This window comes from Chlorocebus sabaeus, chromosome 12, assembly GCF_047675955.1.
Source record: "Chlorocebus sabaeus isolate Y175 chromosome 12, mChlSab1.0.hap1, whole genome shotgun sequence".
Classification (NCBI taxonomy): domain Eukaryota; kingdom Metazoa; phylum Chordata; class Mammalia; order Primates; family Cercopithecidae; genus Chlorocebus; species Chlorocebus sabaeus.
The window spans coordinates 13,955,000-13,978,596 of NC_132915.1; the positions used below are offsets into that span (position 1 = coordinate 13,955,000).

General features: G+C 38.1%; 1 protein-coding gene across 3 annotated transcripts in view; it reads left to right on the forward strand.

Moving 5' to 3' along the window:
• Nucleotides 1-23,597, forward strand: part of GKAP1 (G kinase anchoring protein 1) — an 80,999-nt gene that overhangs the window by 36,502 nt on the left and 20,900 nt on the right. For 2 of the 3 annotated variants that reach the window (XM_073021493.1, XM_073021494.1), the window contains exon 8: nucleotides 15,118-15,274. The exons of the other annotated variant lie outside the window; for it this stretch is intronic. In XM_073021493.1, the coding sequence (XP_072877594.1) occupies nucleotides 15,118-15,274 (157 nt within the window). The remainder of the gene's footprint in view (nucleotides 1-15,117; nucleotides 15,275-23,597) is intronic. 3 annotated transcript variants of the gene reach the window in all.

The window sequence follows — 23,597 nt, forward strand, 5'->3', positions numbered from 1 at the left end:
TTGAAAGTGGCAAACATACTTTTGAACTGATTCCAATTTATTTTTTTCCATTGATTTATTTGGGGGATACTGTTATACAAATAAGAAGGCAGGTATACATTGTGTAATGCATTATTCTACAATAGTGCAAGATAACTCTATAAACTGTCTGATGCTTGCCTTTTCTTCTTTCCTGATTTGAAAGAAGACAAAAAATGCAAACTGACAAGATCCTATTTAATTATTAAAGATGAGTTGTATTTAAACAAGCTTCTGTATGTAGAATAATATATTTTGTGTTTCCTTATAATTTTAGAACTGTGTTCTGTCTTGTTAAATTACCTGATACATAACATTCATTTTGAAGATTTCTAATGATTAAGTTCCACATTTCTAAATACAGTCTAATTATAATTTATTTCCCTTATAACTAAATTAAGAAATTGGTTATAATAATACGTAATTCACATTACCTTTTGTTTTTGTTTTTGTTTTTTAACTTTTAAGTTCAGGGGTACATGGGTAGGTTTGTTATATAGGTAAACTTGTGTCACAGTGGTTTGTTACACAGATTATTTTGTCACCCAGGTATTAAGTCTAGTACCCATTAGTTATTTTTCCTGATGCTCTCCCTCCTTCCACCCTTCATTCACCCTCTGGTAAGCCCCAGTGTGTCTTGTTCCCCTCTGTGTGTTCATGTGTTCTCATTATTTAGTTCCCACTTATAAGTGAGAACATGCAGTATTTGGTTTTTGTTTCTGTATTAGTTTGTTAAGGATAATGGTATCCAGCTCTATCCATGTCCCTGCAGAGGACACAATCTCATTCTTTTTTATGGCTGCATAGTATTCCATGGTGTATATGTACCACATTTTCTTTATCCAGTCTACCACTGATGGGCATTTAGGTTGATTCTGTGTCTGCTATTGTGAACAATGCTTCAGTGAACATACACGTCATGTGTCTTTATAATAGAACCATTTATATTCCTCTGGGTGTATACCCAGTAATAGGATTGCTGGATCAAATGGTATTTCTGGTTTTGGTTCTTTGAGGAATCGCCACACTGTTTTCCACAATGGTTGAACTAATTTACACTCCCACCAACGGTGTATAAGCATTTCTTTCTCTGTAACACTGTCAGTATCTGTTATTTTTTGACTTTTTAATAATAGCTATTCTGACTGGTGTACCTTTTGATGCATGTTAAAAGCATGCCAAAATTATGTTCCATTTCCATTAGAGGTATTACTTTCTGGGACTTAAATATTTAAATGTTACAATGGTTATACCATTGATCTAGGAATTTAGAAGATCTTTTTTTTTCCACAGAGAATCCAAAAAACCCTAAAGAAACTTTCATTTGAACTCTTAAATAAAATGTTATTTGCTCCTACAAATGTACTGGTTTTGTTAACATTGTATGCTGAATGATTGACTTAATTCATTCCATCTTTAATATATTACTTAGGCCAAGGGATTTTTTTTCATGGCTACTCTAAAGTTCTTAACATCTGTGGAGAATAATATTCTTCTTACCTACCTCCTCTTAAATCAGATATTTATTGGATAAAATTCAGGAGGGAAAAGATTTTACTTTATTGAGGGTTGATGAGGTGTACTTGAACTGCATATATATTCCTCTGTTAACTAAACTTGTTCTCAGGTTAATTTCATTATTTCTTTTTTCTTCTGTCTAGAGTAGGTGCTTGTACATACCTCTTTATAAAATCTCAACAAATCGTGCCTTTTCAGGAGTTTTATTTGATTCTTAGTCTTTTTCTGTTGGACTGAAGTTGTTTTGTTTTTTAATATGTTGCTTTTTAAATGCCAGAACTGTTAGGAAGGGAATCTCATAGATCCTCATTTCTCTCTAGTCCTACTTTTTTCTGGCCTTCCAAACTCTGGTCCTTCTAGTATAGTTTTAGTTTTAAAAATCGTAGTGACCATCGTGTGTCTTGAAGTCTAAACGATCAAGTCTTCAATATGCTTGAATGCATTATCATTGGAAGAGTACCCAAGAAACTGTAACAGTGGTTGTCAAAGGCGACGGTGGGGTAGATATCAGACAGAGGGATACAAGAAATAGCTTGCTTTTTATAGTATAAGCTTCTGAATTTTCTGTCATGTCCGTGTACTACTTATGTAAAAATTATATTAAAAATGAAAAGGACTGTGTGAAGAAAGGAACCAGGGGACAAACCCAGTCCAAACTGTCTCTACAACCTACTTCCTTCTTACAGCACTGTGCTTTAGCACTATGCTCCACATGTCTACCTTTAGCTGATTATGAGTGTGGACAAATAATTTATTCACTTTAGGCCCTAGTTATATTATGAAGAGTAATGTTGGATCTGTTGATTTCTAAAATTATGATAAATGATCAGAGTGCGATTGAAAATAAGGAATAAAGAAAAATACACCAAATAGTGAACCCTGTTAGTTAATGCTACCAACACACAGGAGTGTGGCAGTAATAAAATTAGACTATTAATTTTTTTTTTTTCTTTTTGAGGTGGAGTCTTGCTCCGTTGCTAAGCTGGAGTGCTCACTGCAACCTCTGTCTCCCGGGTTCAAGCGATTCTCGTGCCTCAGCCTCCTAAGTAGCTGGGTCTACAGGCGTGCACCACCATCCCTAGCTAATTTTTGTATTTTTAATAGAGTTGGCGTTTTACCATGTTGGCCGGGATGGTCTCCATCTCTTGACCTCGTGATCCACCCGCCTCAGCCTCCCAAAGTGTCAGGATTACAGGTGTGAGCCACTGCACCTGGCCTAAATTTTAAATTTTGTTTCTTGTTTTTTTTTTTTAGACTGTTAAATTTTAAAAGCAAATAAATTTAATCTAGCTTTAAATAAATCTCACCTAGAATTTGGTTTTACCTAAAGATTCAACCTCTTTTCTTCTCAGTGTATTGAGCTCATTCTTGTTACTAAGCCCTTCCTTGTTTGTGTGTGTTACATTTGTTAGCTCTCTTTGGTTGTAAGCAACAGAAGGCCAACTCAATTCAGCATAAACAAAACAGAGACAGTTATTTGATTCATATAACCACATCATGGAAGAATAGGGGGAGAGTTGACCTCATAGTTGACTGGATCCAAGCATTTAGACAGCTTTAGGACTCTCCATTTCACTCCCTACTCTCAGCTGCTATCTGTTCCTTCACTTCAAGCGAGATCACATGATTACCTGAGGATCTTGGGGTTATAGCTTTACAGAATTTCTTACAAACCGTTAATTAGCTGTTGAGATTTGACAGAGTCATTTCTTTTTTTTTTTTTCTCTTTTCTGTTTTTTTGTTTTGTTTTGTTTTTGAGACAGAGTCTCTCTGTGTTGTCCTGGCTGGAATGCAGTGGCGCGATCTTGGCTCACTGCAACCTCTGCCTCCTGGGTTCAAGCAATTCTTGTGCCTCAGCTTCCCGAGTAGCTGGGATTACAGGCACCCACCACCACACCCAGTTAATTTTTTATTTTTAGTAGAGACGGGGTTTCGCTGGGTTGCCCACGCTAGTCTGAAACTCCTGGCCTCGAGTGGTCTACCGGCCTTAGCCTCCCATAGTGTTGGGAATTCAGGAGTGAGCCACTGTGCCTGACTCAAGTTGTTTTCTTTAAAAAAAGAATTTTTTTTTCCTTTTTTATCATCTGCCAAGGCTCTGTCATCCATCAAGTTGTTTTCTTGAGGAGTTGAGTCAAGGGGCAAGAGTATTTCCTAGATGGTGTGATATATTTCCTATCATATCACATCAGGGGCCATAGAATGTGAGGTTATTTTTGTGATGTTAAATTGATTACTGGTTCTAAAACCATTCTCCAATAAAAGGAACCAGGACTCCTTGGAGAAATAGCTGTATCTAGAGTGATGACAGGGAGTACACAAGATGAGCCCAGAGCCAGGCATGGTGGCTCTCGCCTGTAATGCCAGCTACTCCAGAGACTGAGGTAAGAGGAATGCTCGAGGCCAGGAGATCCAGACCAGCCTAGGCAACATAGTGAGATCCCATCTCTTAAAAAGTTTTGTAAAAAACATTAGGCTCAGTGGTGCACACCTGTAGTCCCAGCTACTCTGGATGCTGAGGCAGGAAGATTGTTTGAGCCCAGGAATTCCAGGATGAGCTATGATAGCACCACTGTACTCTAGCATGGGTGACAGAGTGAGACCCCATGACTTAAAAAAAAATGGGGGGCTGGACGTGGTGGGTCACTCCTGTAATCCCAGCACTTTGGGAAGCTGAGGTGGGAAGATCATGAGGTCAAGAGATCGAGACCATCCTGACCAACATGGTGAAATCCCATCTCTACTAAAAATACAAAAATTATCTGGGTGTGGTGATGTGTACCTGTAGTCCCAGCTACTCGGGAGCTGAGGCAGGAGAATCACCTGAACCCGGGAGGTGGAGGTTGCAGTGAGCCGAGATCATGCCACTGCACTCCAACCTGGCAACAGAGCCAGACTCTGTCTCAAAAAAAAAAAAAAAAAAAAAAAATCCAACCTGGCCACAGAGCAAGAGCAAGACTCTCTCAAAAAAAAAAAAAAAAAAAAAAGAGGCTGGGCGCGGTGGCTCAAGCCTGTAATCCCAGCACTTTGGGAGGCCGAGACAGGCGGATCACGAGGTCAGGAGATCGAGACCATCCTGGCTAACCCAGTGAAACCCTGTCTCTACTAAAAAATACAAAAAACTAGCCGGGCGAGGTGGCGGGCGCCTGTAGTCCCAGGTACTCGGGAGGCTGAGGCAGAAGAATGGCGTAAACCCGGGAGGCAGAGCTTACAGTGAGCTGAGATCCGGTCACTGCACTCCAGCCTGGGCAACAAAGCCAGACTCCGTCTCAAAAAAAAAAAAAAAAAAGAATTGTCTGGGTTGTCTGTTTACTCTGTGGATAGTTTCTTTTGCTGTGCAGAAGCTTTTTAGTTTAGCTAGGTCCCATTTGTCAGTTTTTGTTTTTGTTACAATTGGCTTTTTTTTTTTTTTTTTTTTTTTTTTTGAGACAGGGTCTTGCTCTGTCACCCAGGCTGGAGTGCAACGGCATGGTCTCGGCATACTGCAACCTCTGCCTCTGAGGCTCAAGCAATCCTCCTACTACAGCCTCCTGAGTAGCTGGGACTACAGGCACATGCCACCACTCCCAGCTAATTTTTTGTATTTTTGGTAGAGACAGGGTTTCGCCATGTTGTCCAGGCTGGTCTCAAACTCCGGGGCTCCAGTGATCCGCCTACCTTGACCTCCCAAAGTGCTGGGACTACAGGCATGAGCCACCGTGCCCGACCTGCAGTTGCTTTTGAGGAGTTGTTCATAAACTCTTTCGTGAGGCCAGTGTCCGCATTGGTATTTCCTAGATTTTATTTTAGGATTCTTGTAGTTTTAGGTCTTACATTTAAGTCTTGAATCCATCTCGAGTTAATCTTTGTATATGGTGATAGGTAGGGGTCCAGTTCAGTCTTCTGCATTGGGTTAGCCAGCGATCCTTGCACATTTTATCGAATAGAGAGTCCTTTTCCTTACTGCCTATTTTTGTTAACTTTGTCCCCAGTAGTCCTCATTTCTGGCATGTAGTAGGTAATGTAAATGAATGTTGTTGATGAATAAATGTTCTGCCTTCTCACCAAAACCTTCTCTAGACTTTTTTGGTCTGTCTCTCCTGTACATTTTAATGATATTTATTTATTTATTTATTTTTTTGAGACGGAGTCTCGCTCTGTCACCCAGGCTGGAGTGCAGTGGCCGGATCTCAGCTCACTGCAAGCTCCGCCTCCCGGTTTTACGCCATTCTCCTGCCTCAGCCTCCCGAGTAGCTGGGACTACAGGCGCCCGCCACCTCGCCCGGCTAGTTTTTTGTATTTTTTAGTAGAGACGGGGTTTCACTGTGCTAGCCAGGATGATCTCGATCTCCTGACCTCGTGATCCGCCCGTCTCAGCCTCCCGAAGTGCTGGGATTACAGGCTTGAGCCACCGCGCCCGGACTTTAATGATATAACAGGCACATAGTAGGTTTCATTTTGTCTGCCAGTTGAAGTGTATTGTTAGGGCTTTTATGGAGCTTTGCGTTAAGAATTCTGATACTGTTGTTGCTCAGCAAGAAAAAGTACAATTATCAGTTAATTATATTGCCATTTACAAAAGAAGAAATTGGTGCATATTTTACAGATTCTTGCCATCCCTGATGTACAGAAGAGTGCTTAATTATTGGGTCTGTTACTCTTTCATGTACTAGTTGTCTCTCTCAGTACACTGTGAATTCCATGAGAGTAGCCCATGCAGAGCATAGTATTATTTGCATAACAAGAGTTTAATAATAATTATTTCAAGTCAAGTTCAAAATTTGAGTCCATCAGGTTCATCTTAGGGGTGAGAAAAAGTAAACTTAACTTGTATATAATGTCATACTTAATGTAATAGCTCATTGAAGAACACCGTGTTCTTTTTTTTTCAATTTCCAACTTTTATTTTAAGTTCAGGGGTACATGTGCAAGATTTGCAGGTTCGTTACATAGGTAAATGTGTGCCATGGCAATTTGCTGCACAGATCATCCCATCACCTAAGTATTAAGCCCAGCATCCATTAGCTGTGTTTCCTGATGTTCTCCCTTCCCCCATCCCCCGCTCTTCCACAGGCCCCAGTGTGTTTTGTTCCCCCCTACCTTGTGTTTATATGTTCTCATCCATTCAGTTCCCACTTATAAGTGAGAACACAACAGTATTTGGTTTTCTGTTCCTGAATTAGTTTCTGAGGATAATGGCTTCCAGCTCCATCCTTGTGCATGGCTGCACAGTATTCCATGGCATATATGTACCACATTTTCTTTGTCTAGTCTATCATTGATGGGCATTTGGGTGGATCTCATGTCTTTGCTACTGTGAATAGTGCTGCAGTGAACATATGCATGCATGTATCTTTATAATAGAATGATTTATATTCCTTTGGGTATCTACCCAGTAATGGGATTGCTGGGTTGAATCATATTTCTGCCTCTAGGTCTTTGAAATAATTTACACTCCCACCAAAAGTGTAAAAGCCTTTTCTCCACAACCTCATCAGCATCTGTTATTTTTTTATTTTTAATAATAGCCATTCTGACTGGAAGAATACCATTTTCTTTTGAGACAGGGTCTTGCTCTGTCACTCAGGCTGGAGGGCAGTGGTGTGATCAAAGCTCACTGCAGCCTCAATCTCCTGAGCTCAAGTGATCCTCCTGCCTCATCCTCCTGAGTAGCTAGGACTACTGGTGCACACCACCATACCCAGCTAATATTTTCTACTTTTCGTAGAGATGGGGTCTTGCTATGTTGCCCAGGTTGATCTTGAACTCCTAGACTTAAGCAACTCTCCTGCTTTCCACAGTGCTGGGATTATAGGTGTGAGCTATTATACCTGGCCAGAACATCATTGTTTAGATTCCCTCTTGAAATAAGTTAAAAGCACTCAAGAGTGGTAAAAGAGAAATAGCACATATACATGGACCGTTTTGAAGTTTGCGTGTTACTGTATATTAAGGTATCTTAAAACTGTAAAGCTGAGAGGCTAGTCCTTGAGAAGGTGACTTTGGAGCCCTTGGAAATATGAAAGTATTGTAATGAAAGTGACAGTTTTTCTCAAATTGATCTATAGGGTCTTTGCAGTTGCAGTGAAAATCCTGGAGTTTTAAGAACTCAACAAGTTGGCCGGGCGCAGTGGCTCACGCCTGTAATCCCAGCACTTTGGGAGGCCGAGGCAGGTGGATCACAAGGTCAGGAGATCAAGACCATCCTGGCTAACACAGTGAAACCCTGTCTCTACTGAAAATATAAAAAAAAAATTACCTGGGCCTGGTGGCAGGCACCTGTAATCCCAGCTACTCAGGAGGTTGAGGCAGGAGTGTCAAAAAGAAAAAAAAAAAACTCAACAAGTTACTAATATGGAAAAGCAATTGCCAAAAAGTAGCTAAGAACTCCTAAAGAAGAACCGTATATAATGTCACTCTGTCATTTATCGGTATTCCATATATGCATGTGTTTGTTTTTGAGCTATTTTGTTCTGCTGGTGACTTTATTCCTGTGCTGATATTACACTGTGTTAAATATTCTAACATCGTAATGTCTTATATATGAAAAAGCAAGGGACTCTTTCTTAGCCATATTAGAAAAAAATCCGAATTGGAGCTCTGCCTTCTATCACACATTAAAATCAGTTCTATATAAATTAAATGCATATATGAAAGGCAAATTTTATAACTTTTAGAACTATAAAATACAGTAAAATATATTTGTGGCATAGGGTTAGGGGAATACTTAGCAAAAACACTAACCATAAAACAAAAGGTTGATAAAGTAGATGTCACTCAAAATGAATAACTTACTTTCCACAACATACCAGAATGGATATAAAGAGACAAGGCACAAATGGGAAAAAGCTATTTTCAAAACAGAACTGATAAAGCATTAGTATTCAGATAAAGAACTCCAATCAAATGATTACTGTCTCATAAAAATATAAAAAATAGACAAGTGACATTATGCATTTCACAAAATAGGAAATATGAATAGCAAAAACATACAAAATATTCGATTTTGCTGCTAACCAGAGAAATGCAGTTATGATCACACTGAGATACTGGTTTTTTTCCACTCAACAGGCAGGCAGAAATTACAAAGTGTACAGAAAAAAAGATTCAGAGATTATAGATCAGTCGAGTTTTGGATCAGTTTATATTGGTGGGAATGCAAATTAGTACAAATATTTTGCATGAGTTTGGTGTTCATATAAAGTCAAATATTCATTATGGCCCAGGAGTCAGCAGTTTTTTTTCTGTGAAGGACTAGGTAGCAAATATTTTAGGCTTTGAGGTACATCCAGTCTCTGCCACAACTACTTAGTTCTGCCACTGTAGTATAAAAACAGCTATAGACAATACTTAAATGAATGAGCGTGCACGGCTGTGTTCCAGTAAAACTTCATTTGTGAAAAAGAGGCAGCATTTTGGGCTGTAGTGTGTTCACCTCTGATACAGATTATGATTTAGCAGTTCACTTGTAGGTACACATGCCTTAGAGAAGATTGCATGTATTTCCTAGGAACCATGTACAGAAATATTTATGTGTGCAATGGCCCAGCATCATGACCTCCATACTACTCAGGAAACAAATTTGAAAAAATTCAAATGTTTATCTTCAGTAGAATGGATAAATTTTAGTATAATCACACAATGGATTACGTAGTAGTGAAAGCAAATGAATATTTAAGTCCAGGTAACAACATGGATGAATCCAAAAGAGAATGTTGAGTGAAGAACCAGTCTCAGAGGAATGCATCAGAGTGATACCAATTTTATAAAACTTAAAATTCAGCAGAACTAAGTATTCCTGCTAAAAATGTTTAATCTATATGTAAATCAAACCTTAAGATCTGACTTCCATTTTACAGGAGATGTAGGAGTTAGAAGTGCAAGTTAAGTGATACCTAAAAGGAACAATCAGGCAAATTTAGAAGAGAGATAACTTTGTAGGACAACTGACCTGGTCTCTTCAACAAGAAACTGTTATGGAGAAGAAAAGTTTGGGTGTGGATGAGGTTCTCTAGATTGAGGAAGATTTAAGAGATATCAAATGCAGGCCGTGCGCGGTGGGTAGCGGCTGTAATCCCGGCCACTTTGGGAGGCCGAGGTGGGTGGATCACGAAGTTAGGAGATCAAGACCATCCTGGCTAACACAGTGAAACCCCGTCGCTACTAAAAAACAAACAAACAAACAAAAAAATTAGCTGGGCGTGGTGGCAGGCATCTGTAGTCCCAGCTACTCAGGAGGCTGAGGCAGGAGAATGGCGTGAACCCGGGAGGCGGAGCTTGCAGTGGATCACGCCACTGCACTCCAGCCTGGGTGACAGAGTGAGACTCCGTCTCAAAAAAAAAAGAGATATCAAATGCAATATGTGTAGGCTTTTATTAGATTAGCAATAAAATACTTTTATACAATTGAAATTTAAACGTAAAGTAGGTATAGACCAGGCGCAGTTCCCCAGCACTTCGGGAGGCCGAGGTAGGTGGATCACTTGAGGCCAGGAGGTCAGAGGCCAGCCTGGCCAACGTGGTGAAACCCCTCTCTACTAAAAATAGAAAAATTAGCCAGGTGTGATGGCACATGCCTAGAGCAAAACTGTCTACAAAATAATAATAAGTAGGAATAAGGTGATGTTAACAAATATGATTTTTGTTAGTTATGATAATGATAATATGGTTAAATTGGACAATTGTTTTATAGCTGCATGTGAAAGAATTTCGAGATGAACTATCATAATAACTGTACTTTAGTATAAAGTACCTAGGCGCAAAAAGGAGGTTCAAATATAGAAAATCCTTAAATCTAAGTGTAGAATATATGGGTGAAAATTTTCGTAATAAGAAGTTAAGAAACCAAACAAAATGAAATTTTATTATTTAGTGGTGCATCTGTAAAACAACAGAAACATGGAAATGATCAACACTAAGTTGAGGTAATGGTTCCTCCTGGAGGCACGAAGATGAGACTAAGGGAAGAGTATATGGATGGGCCAGAAGGTCTATAGGTAATATTCTAGTTTTTAAGTAGACTGGTGTGGGATCAAGGGTGTTTTTTTGTTTGTTTTTTTAACAGCTGTATTGAGTTATAATTTAAGTACTATAAAATTCACCTATTGCAAGTATGTAATTTGCTCATAGTTGTACAGCCATAAACACAGTCTAGTTTTGGAACGTATCCATAATCTCAGAAAGTTCCCTCATAACCATTTGTAGTCAATCCCTACTCCCACCTTCAGCCCCTGGCAACCACTGATCTACTTTCTGTCTCTAGAGATTTGCAGTTTCTTGTAACCTATAATGGACTCATAGAATGTGTAGTCTTTGTGTTTGGCTTCTTTCACTTAGCATAATGTTTCTGAGGTATATCCATGTTGTAGCATGCAGCAGCAGTATACCACTGAATAGTATTTCATTGTATAAATGTTGTTTATTCACCGGTTATAGGCTTGCTGTGAACATTTGACATATGTCTGTGTGTGGATATGTTTTAATTTCTCTTAGGTGGTTACTTAGGAGTGAAATGACTGGGTTGTATGGTGAATTTATGTTTAACTTTTGAAGAGTCTGTCAAGTTGTTTTTCAAAATGACTACCATTTTTCACTCCCCCCAGCAATATATGAGAGTTCTAGTTCCTGTGCATCCTTGTCAACACTTGATATTATCTCTTGTTTTGATTATAGCCATTCTAGTGGGTATGTAATGTATTTCATTGTAGTTTTAATTTGCATGTTCCTAATAACTGGTGATTTCAGACATCTTTTCATATGCTTATCAGCCATTCTTATATCTTCTTGAAATATCTATTCAAATTTTTTGTTCATTTTTGTGTGTTTTCTTATTGATTTGTATAATTTCTTTATGTGTCTGGAAACAAATCCGCTGTAGATACATGATTTGCAAATACTTTCTTCCAGGCTGTGCCTTGCCTTTTCTTTTTAATTTTTTATTGATACATAATAGACGTACATATTTTGGGGATGTCTTTTTGGTTTTTTAATTGTGTGTTTTGAAGCACAAAAATTTTAAATTGTTATCAAGTCTAGTTTGTCACTTTGTGGATTGTGCATTTTGTGTTCATTAAATAAATCTTTGCCTAACACAAGCCATAATGATTTATTCTAGAGGCTTTATGGTTTTAGTTCTTCCTTTAAAGTCTGTGATCCATATTTTGAGTTAATTTTTGTGAATTGTGAAGAAAGTCCAAATTTACCTTTTGGCATATGCATAGACACTTCTCCCAGCACAACACTCTTATATCCTTAATAAAATACCTTGACACCTTTTTAAAAAGTAAATTTGATCATAGATATGAAGGCTCGTATCTAGATCCTCAATTCCGTTCCATTGATCTGTATGTCTATACTTATATAAGCACCATAGTGTCTTATTCATTGTATGCTTGGTACCAAATAGGTGTGCAGAATTTGAATTATTCATTGTATGCTTGGTACCAAATAGGTGTGCAGAATTTGAATTAAACTGAAATTGAATTGACTAGACTTATTAAGTTAAATATTTCATATTCTTACATTTGCCATATTTTTATCTTTTTTTCTGATATGTGTGGGATGTAGTAGTTGATTTATTTTTGCTTTTCTCCCCCCTGTAGTTTTTTTATCAATAAATCTTTTGAAAAAAATCCCATCTCTAGATCAGAAAGAAACTTCGTGCCTCACTCAAAAATACTTAAGAGACAGCATACCCTTTGTGATAGGCATGATGGTAATAGGAGCAACTATCAACAAACAGGGACATTGGCTAGAATTATAATCTCTAGTGATATGAAATCCAGAGGCTGATTAGTTGGTAGCAGTATGTTATTCCTTCCACAGAAGCTCAGCAGTGTTTTTAGCATTTCTGTATTTATTGCTGTAAAATAGAATATTACAAGAATATACTGGAACTATTTTTATGAAGCAGTAATCTTAGAGTTATACCTGTATCCCTTAGCAATTGCACATGCATTCTTAAGGCCATAATTACTTGGTGGGGAAATAATACTTGCTCTATCAACTTCTCATGATGTTTATGAAATTCAAATAGGTAATGTTTGTTTAAGTGCTTTGCAAAATATAAAGTGTTGTACAATCATTTTTAATGTCATTCATATAGTAAGCACTGATATACAAATAAATTTTTTTTCAAACACTTTACTTTCTAAGATAATATGAAGTGACAAGTATGAACAATTATTGAACCTTGGGGTCATTTGCCCACAAATACAATTGAGATGGGTAAAATTGTGAAATTGTGAATAACTGTAGCTCAAGAATGTGGGGTCAGTCATGGTGGCTTACACTTGTAATCCCAGCACTTTGGGAGGCTGAGGCGGGTGGATCATCTGAGGTCAGGAATTTGAGACCCACTGGCCAACGGGGTGAAACCCCATCTCTACTGGAAAAAAAAAAAAAAAGCCAGGAGTGGTGGCATGTGCCTGTAATCCCAGCTACTTGGGAGGCTGAGGCACAAGAATCGCTTGAACCTGGGTGGTGAAGGTTGTAGTGAGCTGAGATCGGGAGAGAGAATGTGGGACATAGGTGAAACCAATGAGTGAAAGGAATATTTTCTTCAATCTCTGTCTTCATAACCGGATGTTGAAGAGGAAATGCTCCTTCTCTTGGAGAATGTAAAATTTCTATTATATAATTGGATAGACAGTGATAAAAAATCTTACCTTTTACAAATCTTCTATTGGCATGTAGAATTTATATAAAAATTATTTTAAAATGCAATGTAAGGCTGGGCATAGTGACTCATGCCTGTAATCCCAGCACTTTGGGAGGCCAAGGCGGGCGGATCACCTGAGGTCAGGAGTTCGAGACCAGCCTGGCCAACATGGTGAAACCTCGTTTCTACTAAAAATACAAATTAGCTGGACGTACATGCCTGTGATACCAGCTACTCAGGAGGCTGAGGTGGGAGAATTGCTTGAATCCAGGAGGTAGAGGTTGCAGTGAGCCAAGATCATGCCATTGCTCTCCAGCCTGGGCAACAAGAGTGAAAATCCGTCTCAAAAAAAAAAAAAAAAAAAAAAGCAATGTAAAAGATTGAGCAACATAAAGCTATGATAATCAAGACAGTGTGGTACTGGCATAAGAATAGACATTTACAGATTGGTAGAATAAGATTAAGAGTTCAGAAACAAACTATTGATTTTGGACAAGAGTCCCAACACAGTTAAAAGGGCAAAAGAATAGTCTTCTCAACGCATGATGCTAGATATCGTCATGCAGAAGAGTGAATTTCGACCCTTTCTTCACACTGTGTACAAAAATTAACTCAAAATGGATCACAGAACTAAACACATGAGCTAAATCTATAAAACTTTTAGAAGAAAATATAGAAGTAAATTTTTGAGTTAGGCAGTGGTGTCTTGGATAAAATTGGACTTCATCAACTTTAAAAACTTCTGTGATACAAAGAATACCATCAAGAATATGCCAAGACAACCCACGAAATGAGAGTAAATGATTGCAGATCATATTCAATAAGATATAGACATGTAGAATATATAAAGAACTGTTACAACTCAAAAAAACAAGTAACCCAGTTAAAAATGGGCAAAGGATCTAAGAAGACATTTCTCCAAAAAGATATACAAATCTCCAATAAGCACACAAAAGGGATGTTCAGCACCATTCGCTGTCAGGGAAATGCAACCGAAAACCCCAGTGAGACAGCACTTCACACCCAGTGGCTATCATGAAAAAGGCAGAACAAGTGTTGATAAGAATGCGGATAAATTGCAACCCGCTAGACTGCTGATGGGATTGTAAAATGATGGACTGCTTTGGAAAATTATCTAGTGATATCTCAAAAGGTTAAACATAGAGTCACCAGCAGTTCTACTCTTAGGTATATATGCAAGAGAATTGAAAATATGTCCATGCAAAATCTTGTGCATGAATATTATAGCAGCATAATTCATAATAACCAAAAAGTAGCAACAACCTGAATGTCTATCAACCAGTGAATGGAGAAATAAAATGTAGGATGAGATATTTGGCAATAAAAAGGAATGAAGTGCTGCTACAAGCCATAATATGAATGAATCTTGAAAATATTTTGCTAAGTCAGAGAAGCCAGTCAAAGGTTCACATATTGGGTTATTCCATATATACAAAATGTCCATAATAGGCAAATCTATAGAGACAGTAAATAGATTAGTGTTGCCTGGGGCAGGCAGCAGGTATTAGGAGGAAATGGGGAGTGACTGCTAATGGGTACAGTTTCTTTTTGGGGTGATGGAATTGTCATACAGTTGATTGGGGTGATGGTTGTACAACTCTGAATATATTAACCACTGTCTTGTACACATTAAATGGGTGAGTTGTTCAGTATATAAATAACAGAAATTTAAAAAGCAATATCTAAGTCCAAAAAATACGATGAAAGGAAATTTCCAAATGTGTCTCTACTGTTTTATCTTCTGGAGATGGAGAAGGACTAAGTGGTTGATTGTCTCTTAGCTGTCATTTTTCTTTCTTTTTTTTAATCCTTCTAGTGCTTGACTAGGTGTACCAAATGCGTATCCCTTCTAGTGGTTGACTAGGTGTATTAAATGCATAACAATGCATGTTGAATGATAGTAAATCATAATTCATTTTTGACAGGAATTGAGTTCTTCTCAGACTTTATCACATGATGGAGGATTCTTCAATAGACTGGAAGATGATGTTCATAAAATTCTTATTAGAGAAAAACGAAGAGAACAGCTTACAGAATATAATGGAACAGATAATTGTACAGCTCATGAACACAACCAGGCATGTAAAATAGAAAATTCTCTTAAAATCACAGTAAATTGAAATGTAATTTTTATTTTTTAAACAAGTAAGCAGTAGAATCAAATTATTGTGTAAAGTAGTAGTTTAGGATATGATCTTAGTAATTATCACTCAAATATTTATATTAGAAAGTATGAAGTATACTTATACTATATGAACTAGTTCATTCGTTGATGACTATTTGCTGAGCATGTGCCATAAGCTATGTACTGTTAGGCACTCATAGGAGGGAGTGGAAACATGAAGATGGATAAGACCTTTCTTCCCTTAGACACTCAGAATTGTGGGATATGGAGAGGTAGACCTGTAAAAGGATCATCATTCAGCACAAATGAAGACTTTAAGGGAGATATGAACAATAAAAAAGAGGTTTTGAATAGTGAAGGTAATTGATCACTGCTTGGGTGAATTGTGATGGTTATATAAAAAGTGACATTTGGGATGGAGTATGGATAGTGAGGAACTGTATAAGCTGAGAAATAGAGAAAGACTTTGGGTCTAAGGGAGCTGCAAGAATAGACGTCCTGAAATATAAAAGGCCCTAGACTAAATATTTAGGAAACTGAAAAATTCTGCAACTAAAAAGTTTACGGTTAAGCAAGTCTGGGATGACATGACTGGAGAAATAGATTGGATTTATGTCAGAAATGTCTTTTCTGTGAAACTAAGAAGTTAGAATTTTATCCTATACAACAGAGTAAGCTATAGCCCATGAATCAAATCTGGTCAGTGGTCTGTTATTACAAGGGCTGTAAGCTAAGAATGGCATTCATATTTTCAAAATAGTATTTTAAAAAGAGAAAAGAGCCTGACACGGTGGCTCATACCTGTAATCCCAGCAGCCTGGGAAGCTGAAGCAGACAGATCACTTGAGACCAGGAGTTCAAGACCAACCTGGCCAACACAGCAAAACCTCATCTCCACTAAAAATACAAAAATTAACCAAGCATGGTGGCACATGCCTATAATGTCAGCTACTTGGTAGGCTGAGACATGAGAATTGCTTGAACCCAGGAGGTGGGGTTGCAGTGAGCCAAGATCGTGCCTCTGGACTCCAGCCTGAGTGACAGAGCAAGACTGTGTTTCAAAATTAAATAATTTTAAAAATTAGAAAAGAGAGAATATGGCTGGGTGTTGTGGCTCATGCCTGTAATCCCAGCACTTTTGGGAGACTGAGGCAGGCGGCTCACTTGAGGTCAGGAGTTCGAGACCAGCCTGGCCAACATGGTGAAACCCTGTCTGTACTAAAAATAAAAAAAAAAAATCGAGTGTTGTGGTGGGTGCCTGTAGTCTCAGCTACTTGGAAGGCTGAGGCAGGAGAATCATTTGAACCGAGGAGGCGGAGATTGCAGTGAGCCAAGATCACACCGCTGCGCTCTAGCCTGAATAACAGAGCAAGACTCCAACAACAACAACAAAAATACGTGACAGAGACTGTATAAAATCCATAAAGTCTAAGATGTTTGTTGTTGGACCCTTTACAGAAAAAGTTGCCAGCCTCTGCTACATGCCGGTGTTACCCAAAATATATTATTTGAGGGAGAAAAAAATGCTTTCTCTCCTCATACCCTGGTCCTGGTTATATGGGACCAGGAAGAGGTGAGACATACTCCAAGATCCTCACTGCCACATCTTAAATTCCATCATACAGAGAAAGTGTGTTACCTCTCAGACCTCTATGTCTGCATTTATTTTTCTCACCATAACCACTAGTCTCTTACTTCGTCTTAACTATAAACCTGTTCTTTACCCTATATTGACCTCCAATCCATCAATTCTCCCAGCTTGAAACTTGTAGTAATTTCAGTAATGTCCCCATGAACATTTTACCCTTACTTCCTTAATTTTTCTGTGATTCCTTTCTTGCCAGTATGTAGCACTGGCTCTCAGAATATTGTCTACCTTGCCTATTTTAATTCTCCAGCCACCAGGTGTTTAAAAAGTATTTTTTAAAACACTGCTAATGTTATCTGAAAATCAGTGCTATGTAACTTTTGCCATAGTCTCATTTCTTCTTAATGGTCCTTTGATTGATCTCTTTCTAACTTTGACAAATTCCTACAATAGCCATTCCAAATTCGGAATCTGGTTCCCATCTGTTTTCCATCTTTTCCTCTCTTCAATGGATGTTATCTCTTTGTTTACCACAAAGACTGGTAAATTCAGTCATATAGCAAATTAACACCATCTATTAATGTTTGTGTTATATGGTATACAGGAGAAGCTTTAAGAACTTTTTACTCTAAAGCAGCAATAAGATTTGTTTATAAATAACACTATTTCTTATGGAAAATCTATTCTCAACTTAGTAGTGGGAAACCCTTGCCTACCCTGATGTACTCATGAGGTTCTTTCTGGCACTGAATTAAATTTAATGTTTTCTTATCTTTCCTCGACTTCCAAATTTTATGTGCAATCCAAGCATGTTAGTCCATTCTCATGCTGCTATGAAGATATAGCCAAGACTGGGTAATTTATAAAGGAAAGAGATTTAATTGACTCACAGTTCACTTGGCTGGGGAGGCCTGAGGAAACTTACAATCATGGTGGAAAGCACCTCTTCACAGGGTGGTAGGAGAGAGAATGAGTGCCAAGTGAAGGGGGAAGCCCCTTATAGACCATTAGATCTCATGAGTATTCACGCACTATCACAAGAACAGTATGGGGGAAACCATCCCCATAATTCAGTTATCTCCCACCTGGTCCCACCTTTGACACATGGGCCCAGCCAACCATCTCATTCTGCCCCAGGCCCCTCCCAAGTCTCATGTCCTCACATTTCAAAACACAATCATGCCTTCCCAAAAGTCTTCCAAAGTCTTAACTCATTCCAGGATTAACCCAAAAGTCCAACTCTAAAGTTTCATCTGAGACAAGGCAAGTCCCTTCTGCCTCTGAGCCTGTAAAGTCAAAAGTAAGTTAGTTACTTCCTAGATATAGTGGGAGTACAGGCATTGGGTAAATACGCCCATTCCAAATTGGAGAAACTGGCCAAAATGGGCTACAGGCCCCATGCAAGTCTGGAATCCAATAAGGCAGTCATTAAATCTTAAAGTTCTAAAATGGTCTCCTTTGACTCCACATCTCACATCCAGGTCTTGCTGATGCAAGAGATAGGCTCCCACGGCGTTGGGTAGCTCTGTCCCTGTGGCTTTGCAGGGTACAACCCCTGCTAACTGACTGCTTTCACGGATGGCATTGAGTGCCTGCGGTTTTTCCAGTGCAAACCGTCGATGGATCTACCATTCTGGGGTCTGGAGGACAGTGGCCCTCTTCTCATAGCTCTGCTAGGCAGTGCCCCAGTAGGGACTCTGTGTGGGGGCTCTGACCCCACATTTCCCTTCCACACTGCCCTAGCAGAGGTTCTTCGTGAGGGCTCTGCCCCTGTAGCACACCTCTACCTGGACATCCAGAAGTTTCCATACATCCTTTGAAATCTAGGCAACGGTTCCCAAACCTCAGTTCTTTTGTGCACCCACAGGACCAACATCATGTAGAAGCTGCCAAGACTTGGGGCTTGCACCTTCTGAAGCAAAAGCCTGAGCTATACCTTGTCCCCATTTAGCCACAGCTGGAGCAGCTGGGACACAGGGCACCAAGTCTGTGGGCTGCACACAGCATAGGGGCCCTAGACCCAGCCCAGAAAACCAATTTTCCCTCCTAGGCTTCCAGGCCTGTGATGGGAGGGGCTTCTGTGAAGGTCTCTGATATGCCCTGGAGAAATTTTCCCCATTGTCTTGGTGATGAGCATTTGGCTCCTCCTTACTTGTGCAGTGGATTTGAATTTCTACCCAGAAAATAGATTTTTCTTTTCTACTGCATTGTCAGGCTGCAAATTTTCTAAACTTTTATGCTCTGACACCTCTTGAATGCTCTGCTGCTTAGAAATTTCTTTCACCAGGTACCCTAAATCACCTCTCTGAAGCTCAAAGTTACACAGATCTCTAGGGCAGCGGCAAAAAGCCACCAGTTTCTTTGCTAAAGCGTAGCAAGAATGACCCTTACTCCAGTTCCCAACAAGTTCCTCATCTCCATCTGAGACCACCTCAGCCTGGACTTCATTGTTATTCAACAAGTCTCTAGGAAGTTCCAGATTTTCCCACATTTTCCTGTCTTCTAAACCCTCCAAAGTGTTCCAGCCTCTGCCTGTTACCCAGTTCCAAAGTCACATCCACATTTTCAGGTATCTTTACAGCAGCCCCTGACTCTCTGTGGTACCCATTTACTGTATTAGTCCGTTCACATACTGCTGTGAAGAAATACCCGAGATTGGGTAATTTATAAAGAAAAGAGGTTTGACTCAAAGTTCTGTGTGGCTAGGGAGTCCTCAGGAGGCTTACAATCATGGTGTGAGGCACCTCTTCACAGGATGGCAGAAGAGAGAATGAGTGCTGAGCAAAGAGGGGAAGCCCCTTATAAAACCATCAGATCTCATGAGAACTCACTCACTAACCATAGAACAGTATGGGGGAAACTGCCCTCTCCACCTGGTTCCACCTTGACATTTGGGGATTATTATAATTCAAGATGAGATTTGGGTGGGGGCAGAGCCAAACTATATCACCAAGCAACCATGTTAATTAACATTTACGGTTAGTGTATTCACTTCTTCCTTTTTCATTGAGTATGGTTTTCCTTTTTCATTATGATTTTCCCCTTTGTAGTATCTTCTTAAATTTTAAAGCCACCTGAGATCATTTTTGGATAGAAGGAATGATATTTGTATATTTCAGCACATAATTAGGTTCCTCAAGGCCTTTATAGAAAGAAGTTGGGTATATAACTTGATATTAACACGTTTAAATAATTAAGTAGCAGTATGATATAAAACCGAAGTGATAGTGTGACATAGTGCAAAGAGAACAAACTTTGAAATCAAACAGTTTTATCAGTTGTATTACATTGGGATGAAATTACCTGCCATTCTTACACTATTAGGGAAGTTATAGATTATGATTTAAAATGTTTAGCAGAACATGTTTTCCACCAGTATGTACTTAATAGATAATTATTTTTGTACAGGCAAAAAATGGTAAGCCCCAGAAAAGATACACTGTTAAAATGCTATAGTAATTCACAGGAAAGGGGATCAGAGATGGCTTTGTGAGGAGAAAATAGCATTTGAATTAGGAACTTAGAGTAGGATTTGGGTTTTCTTTGCGTTTTTTTTTTAAATTATTTTTTGTGGCTACATAGTAGGTATATATATTTATGGGTTCCAGGAGATATTTTGATACAGGCATGCAATGCTTACGTGAGCACATCTTGTAAGCATTTATCCTTTGTGTTACAAACAATCCAATTATGCTATTTTAATTATTTTTAAATGTACAATTAAATTATTGACTATAGTCACCCTGTTGTGCTATCACATATTAGGTCTTGTTCATTCTTTCTAATTTTTTGGTACAGATTAACTATCCTTACCTCCTGCCCACCCCCTCGCTGCCTTTCCCAGCCTCTAGTAACCATCCTTCTACTTTGTAACTCCATTGGTTCAGTTGTTCTGAATTTTAGATCTCACAAGTAAGTGAAAACATGTGATGTTTGCCTTTCTGTTTCTGGCTTATTTCACTTAGCGTATGACCTCCAGTTCCACCCATGTTGTTGCAAATAACAATTTTTTTATGGATAAAGAGTACTCCATCATGTATAAATACCACATTTTCTTTATTCATTCATGTGTTGATGTACACTTAGGTTGCTTCCAAATCTTGGCTATTATAAACAGTGCTGTGATAAACATGGGAGTGCAGATATCTCTTCAGTATACTGATTTCCTTTCTTTTGGGTATATACCCAGCAGGATTGTGGGATCATGTGGCAACTCCAGCTTTATTTGGTTTTTGGAAGAGATAGGTGTCTAGTTTCGTTCTTCTGCATATGGATATCCAATTTTCCTAGTGCCGTTTATTGAATAGACATTTTTCCCCAGTGTATGTTCTTGACACCTTTGCCAAAAATGAGTTCACTGTAGGTGTGTGGATTTGTTTCTGGGTTCTCTGTTCTGTTCCAGTGGTCTGTGTGTGTGTGTGTGTTTATGCCAGTACCTTGGTATTTGGTTACTATAACTCTGTAGTATAATTTGAAGTCAGGTAACATGATTCTTTCAGTTTTCTTCTTTTTGCTTAGGGTATCTTTGGCTGTTCTGTGTCTTTTGTGGTTTCATGTATATTTTAGGATTGTTTTTTCTATTTCTGTGAAGAATGTCATTGGTATTTTGATAGGGATTACATTGAATCTGTAGATTGCTTTGGGTGTTATGGACATTTTAACAATATTGATTCTTCTAACCCATGAACATGGAATATCTTTCCATTTTGTCATCTCTTCTTCAGTTTCGTTCATTGGTGTTTTATAGATTTCATTACAGAGATCTTGTTTGGTTAATTCTTAGGTATTTACTTTTATTTATGGCTATTGTAAATGGGATTACATTTTTTGATTTTTTTTCGGATTGTTCTCTGTGGCCTGTAGAAATGCTGCTGATTTTTCAAGGTTGATTTTGTATCCTGCCACTTTACTAAGTTTATCAGTTCTAATAGTTTTTTTTGGAGCCTTTAGATTTTTCCAAATATAAAGTGATATCATCTGCAAACAAGAATAATTTGACTTTTTCCTTTCCAATTTAGATGCCTTTTATTTCTTTCTCTTGTCTGATTGCTCTAGCTAGGACTTCCTGTACTACAATGAATAACAGGATGAAAGTGGGCATCCTTGTCTTGTTCCAGATCTTAGAGGAAAGGCTTTCAGTTTTTCCCCATCCAGTATATTACTTGCTGTGGGTTTATTGTGTATGGCTTTTTTTATGTTGAGGTATGTTCCTTCTATACCCAGTTTTTTGACGGTTTTTATCATGAAGGGATGTTGAATTTTATCAAATGCTTTTTCAGCATCAGTTGAAATGATCATGTGGTTTTTGCCCTTCATTCTGTTTCAATCTGTTGTTGAATTCAGTATTTTTTTCAGGGTTTTTTGCATCGATATTCATCAGATATTGGCCTCTAGTTTTCTTTTTTTGATGTTTCTTTGTCTGGTTTTGGTATCAGGGCCTCATAGAAGGAATTTGGAAGTATTCCCTCCTCGTCTTTTCTCAAAATAGTTTGAGTAGGATTGGTATTAATTCCTTAAGTGTTTGGTAGAACTCAGCAGTAAAGCCATTGGATCCTGGGCTTTTCTTTATTGGAAGACTTTTTATTATGGCTTCAATCTTCTTAGTGGTCTGTTCAGATTTTGGGTTTCTTCATGGTTCAATCTTGGTAGGTTGTATGTGTCTAGGAATTTGTCCATTTCCTCTAGATTTTTCAATTTATTGGCATATAGTTGCTCATAGTAGCCACTAATGATCCTTTGAATTTCTGTAGTATTAGTTGTAATGTCCCTTTTTTTAATCTCTGTTTTATTTGGAACTTCTCTTTTTCTTAATGTGGTTAAAGGTTTGTCAATTTTAATTTTTCTTTTGTTTTTTGTTTTAATTTTTAAATTTTTTTCAATTTTGTTTAATTTTTCAAAAAATCAACTTTTGGGTTCTTCATTTCAGTTTCATTTATTTCTTTTATATTGATTTCATTTTAGTTTCATTTATTTCTGCTATGATGTTTATTATTTCTTTTCTTCAAATTTTGTGTTTGGTTTGCTCTTGCTTTTCTAGTTCTTTAACATTAATTGTTAGGTTATTTGAAGTTTTTCTTCTTTTTTGATGTAGGCACTTATAGCTATAAATTTTCCTCTTAGTATTGCCTTTATTGTGTCCCATAGCTTTTGGTGTGTTTTTTCCATTATCATTTGTTTCAAGAAATGTTTCAGTTTCCTCCCTAATTTCTTTGTTGAGCCACTGATCATTCAGGAGGATATTGTTTAAATTCCATGTATTTGTATAGTTTCTAAAATTCCTTTTGTCCTTGATTTGTAGTTTTATTTCATTGCGGTCAGAAAAGATGCTTGATATTATTTCAATTTTTAAAAATGTTTTAGGACTTGTTTTGTGACCTAACATAGGGTCTATCCTTCAGAATTATCTGTGTGTTGAAGAAAAGAATGTGTGTTCTGCAGCTGTTGGATGAAAAGTTCTGTCAATATCTATTGGTCCTTTTGGTTTATAGTGCAGATTAAGTCCAGTGTTTCTTTGCTGATTTTGTTTCTAGAAGATCTGTCCAGTGCTGAAAGTGGAGTGTTGAAATCACCAGCTATTATTGTATTGGGGCCCATCTCTCTCTTTAGCTCTAATAATATTTGCTTTATTTATCTGAATGCTCCAGTGTTGGGTGTATATGTATTTAAAATTGTTATGTCCTCTTGCTGAACTG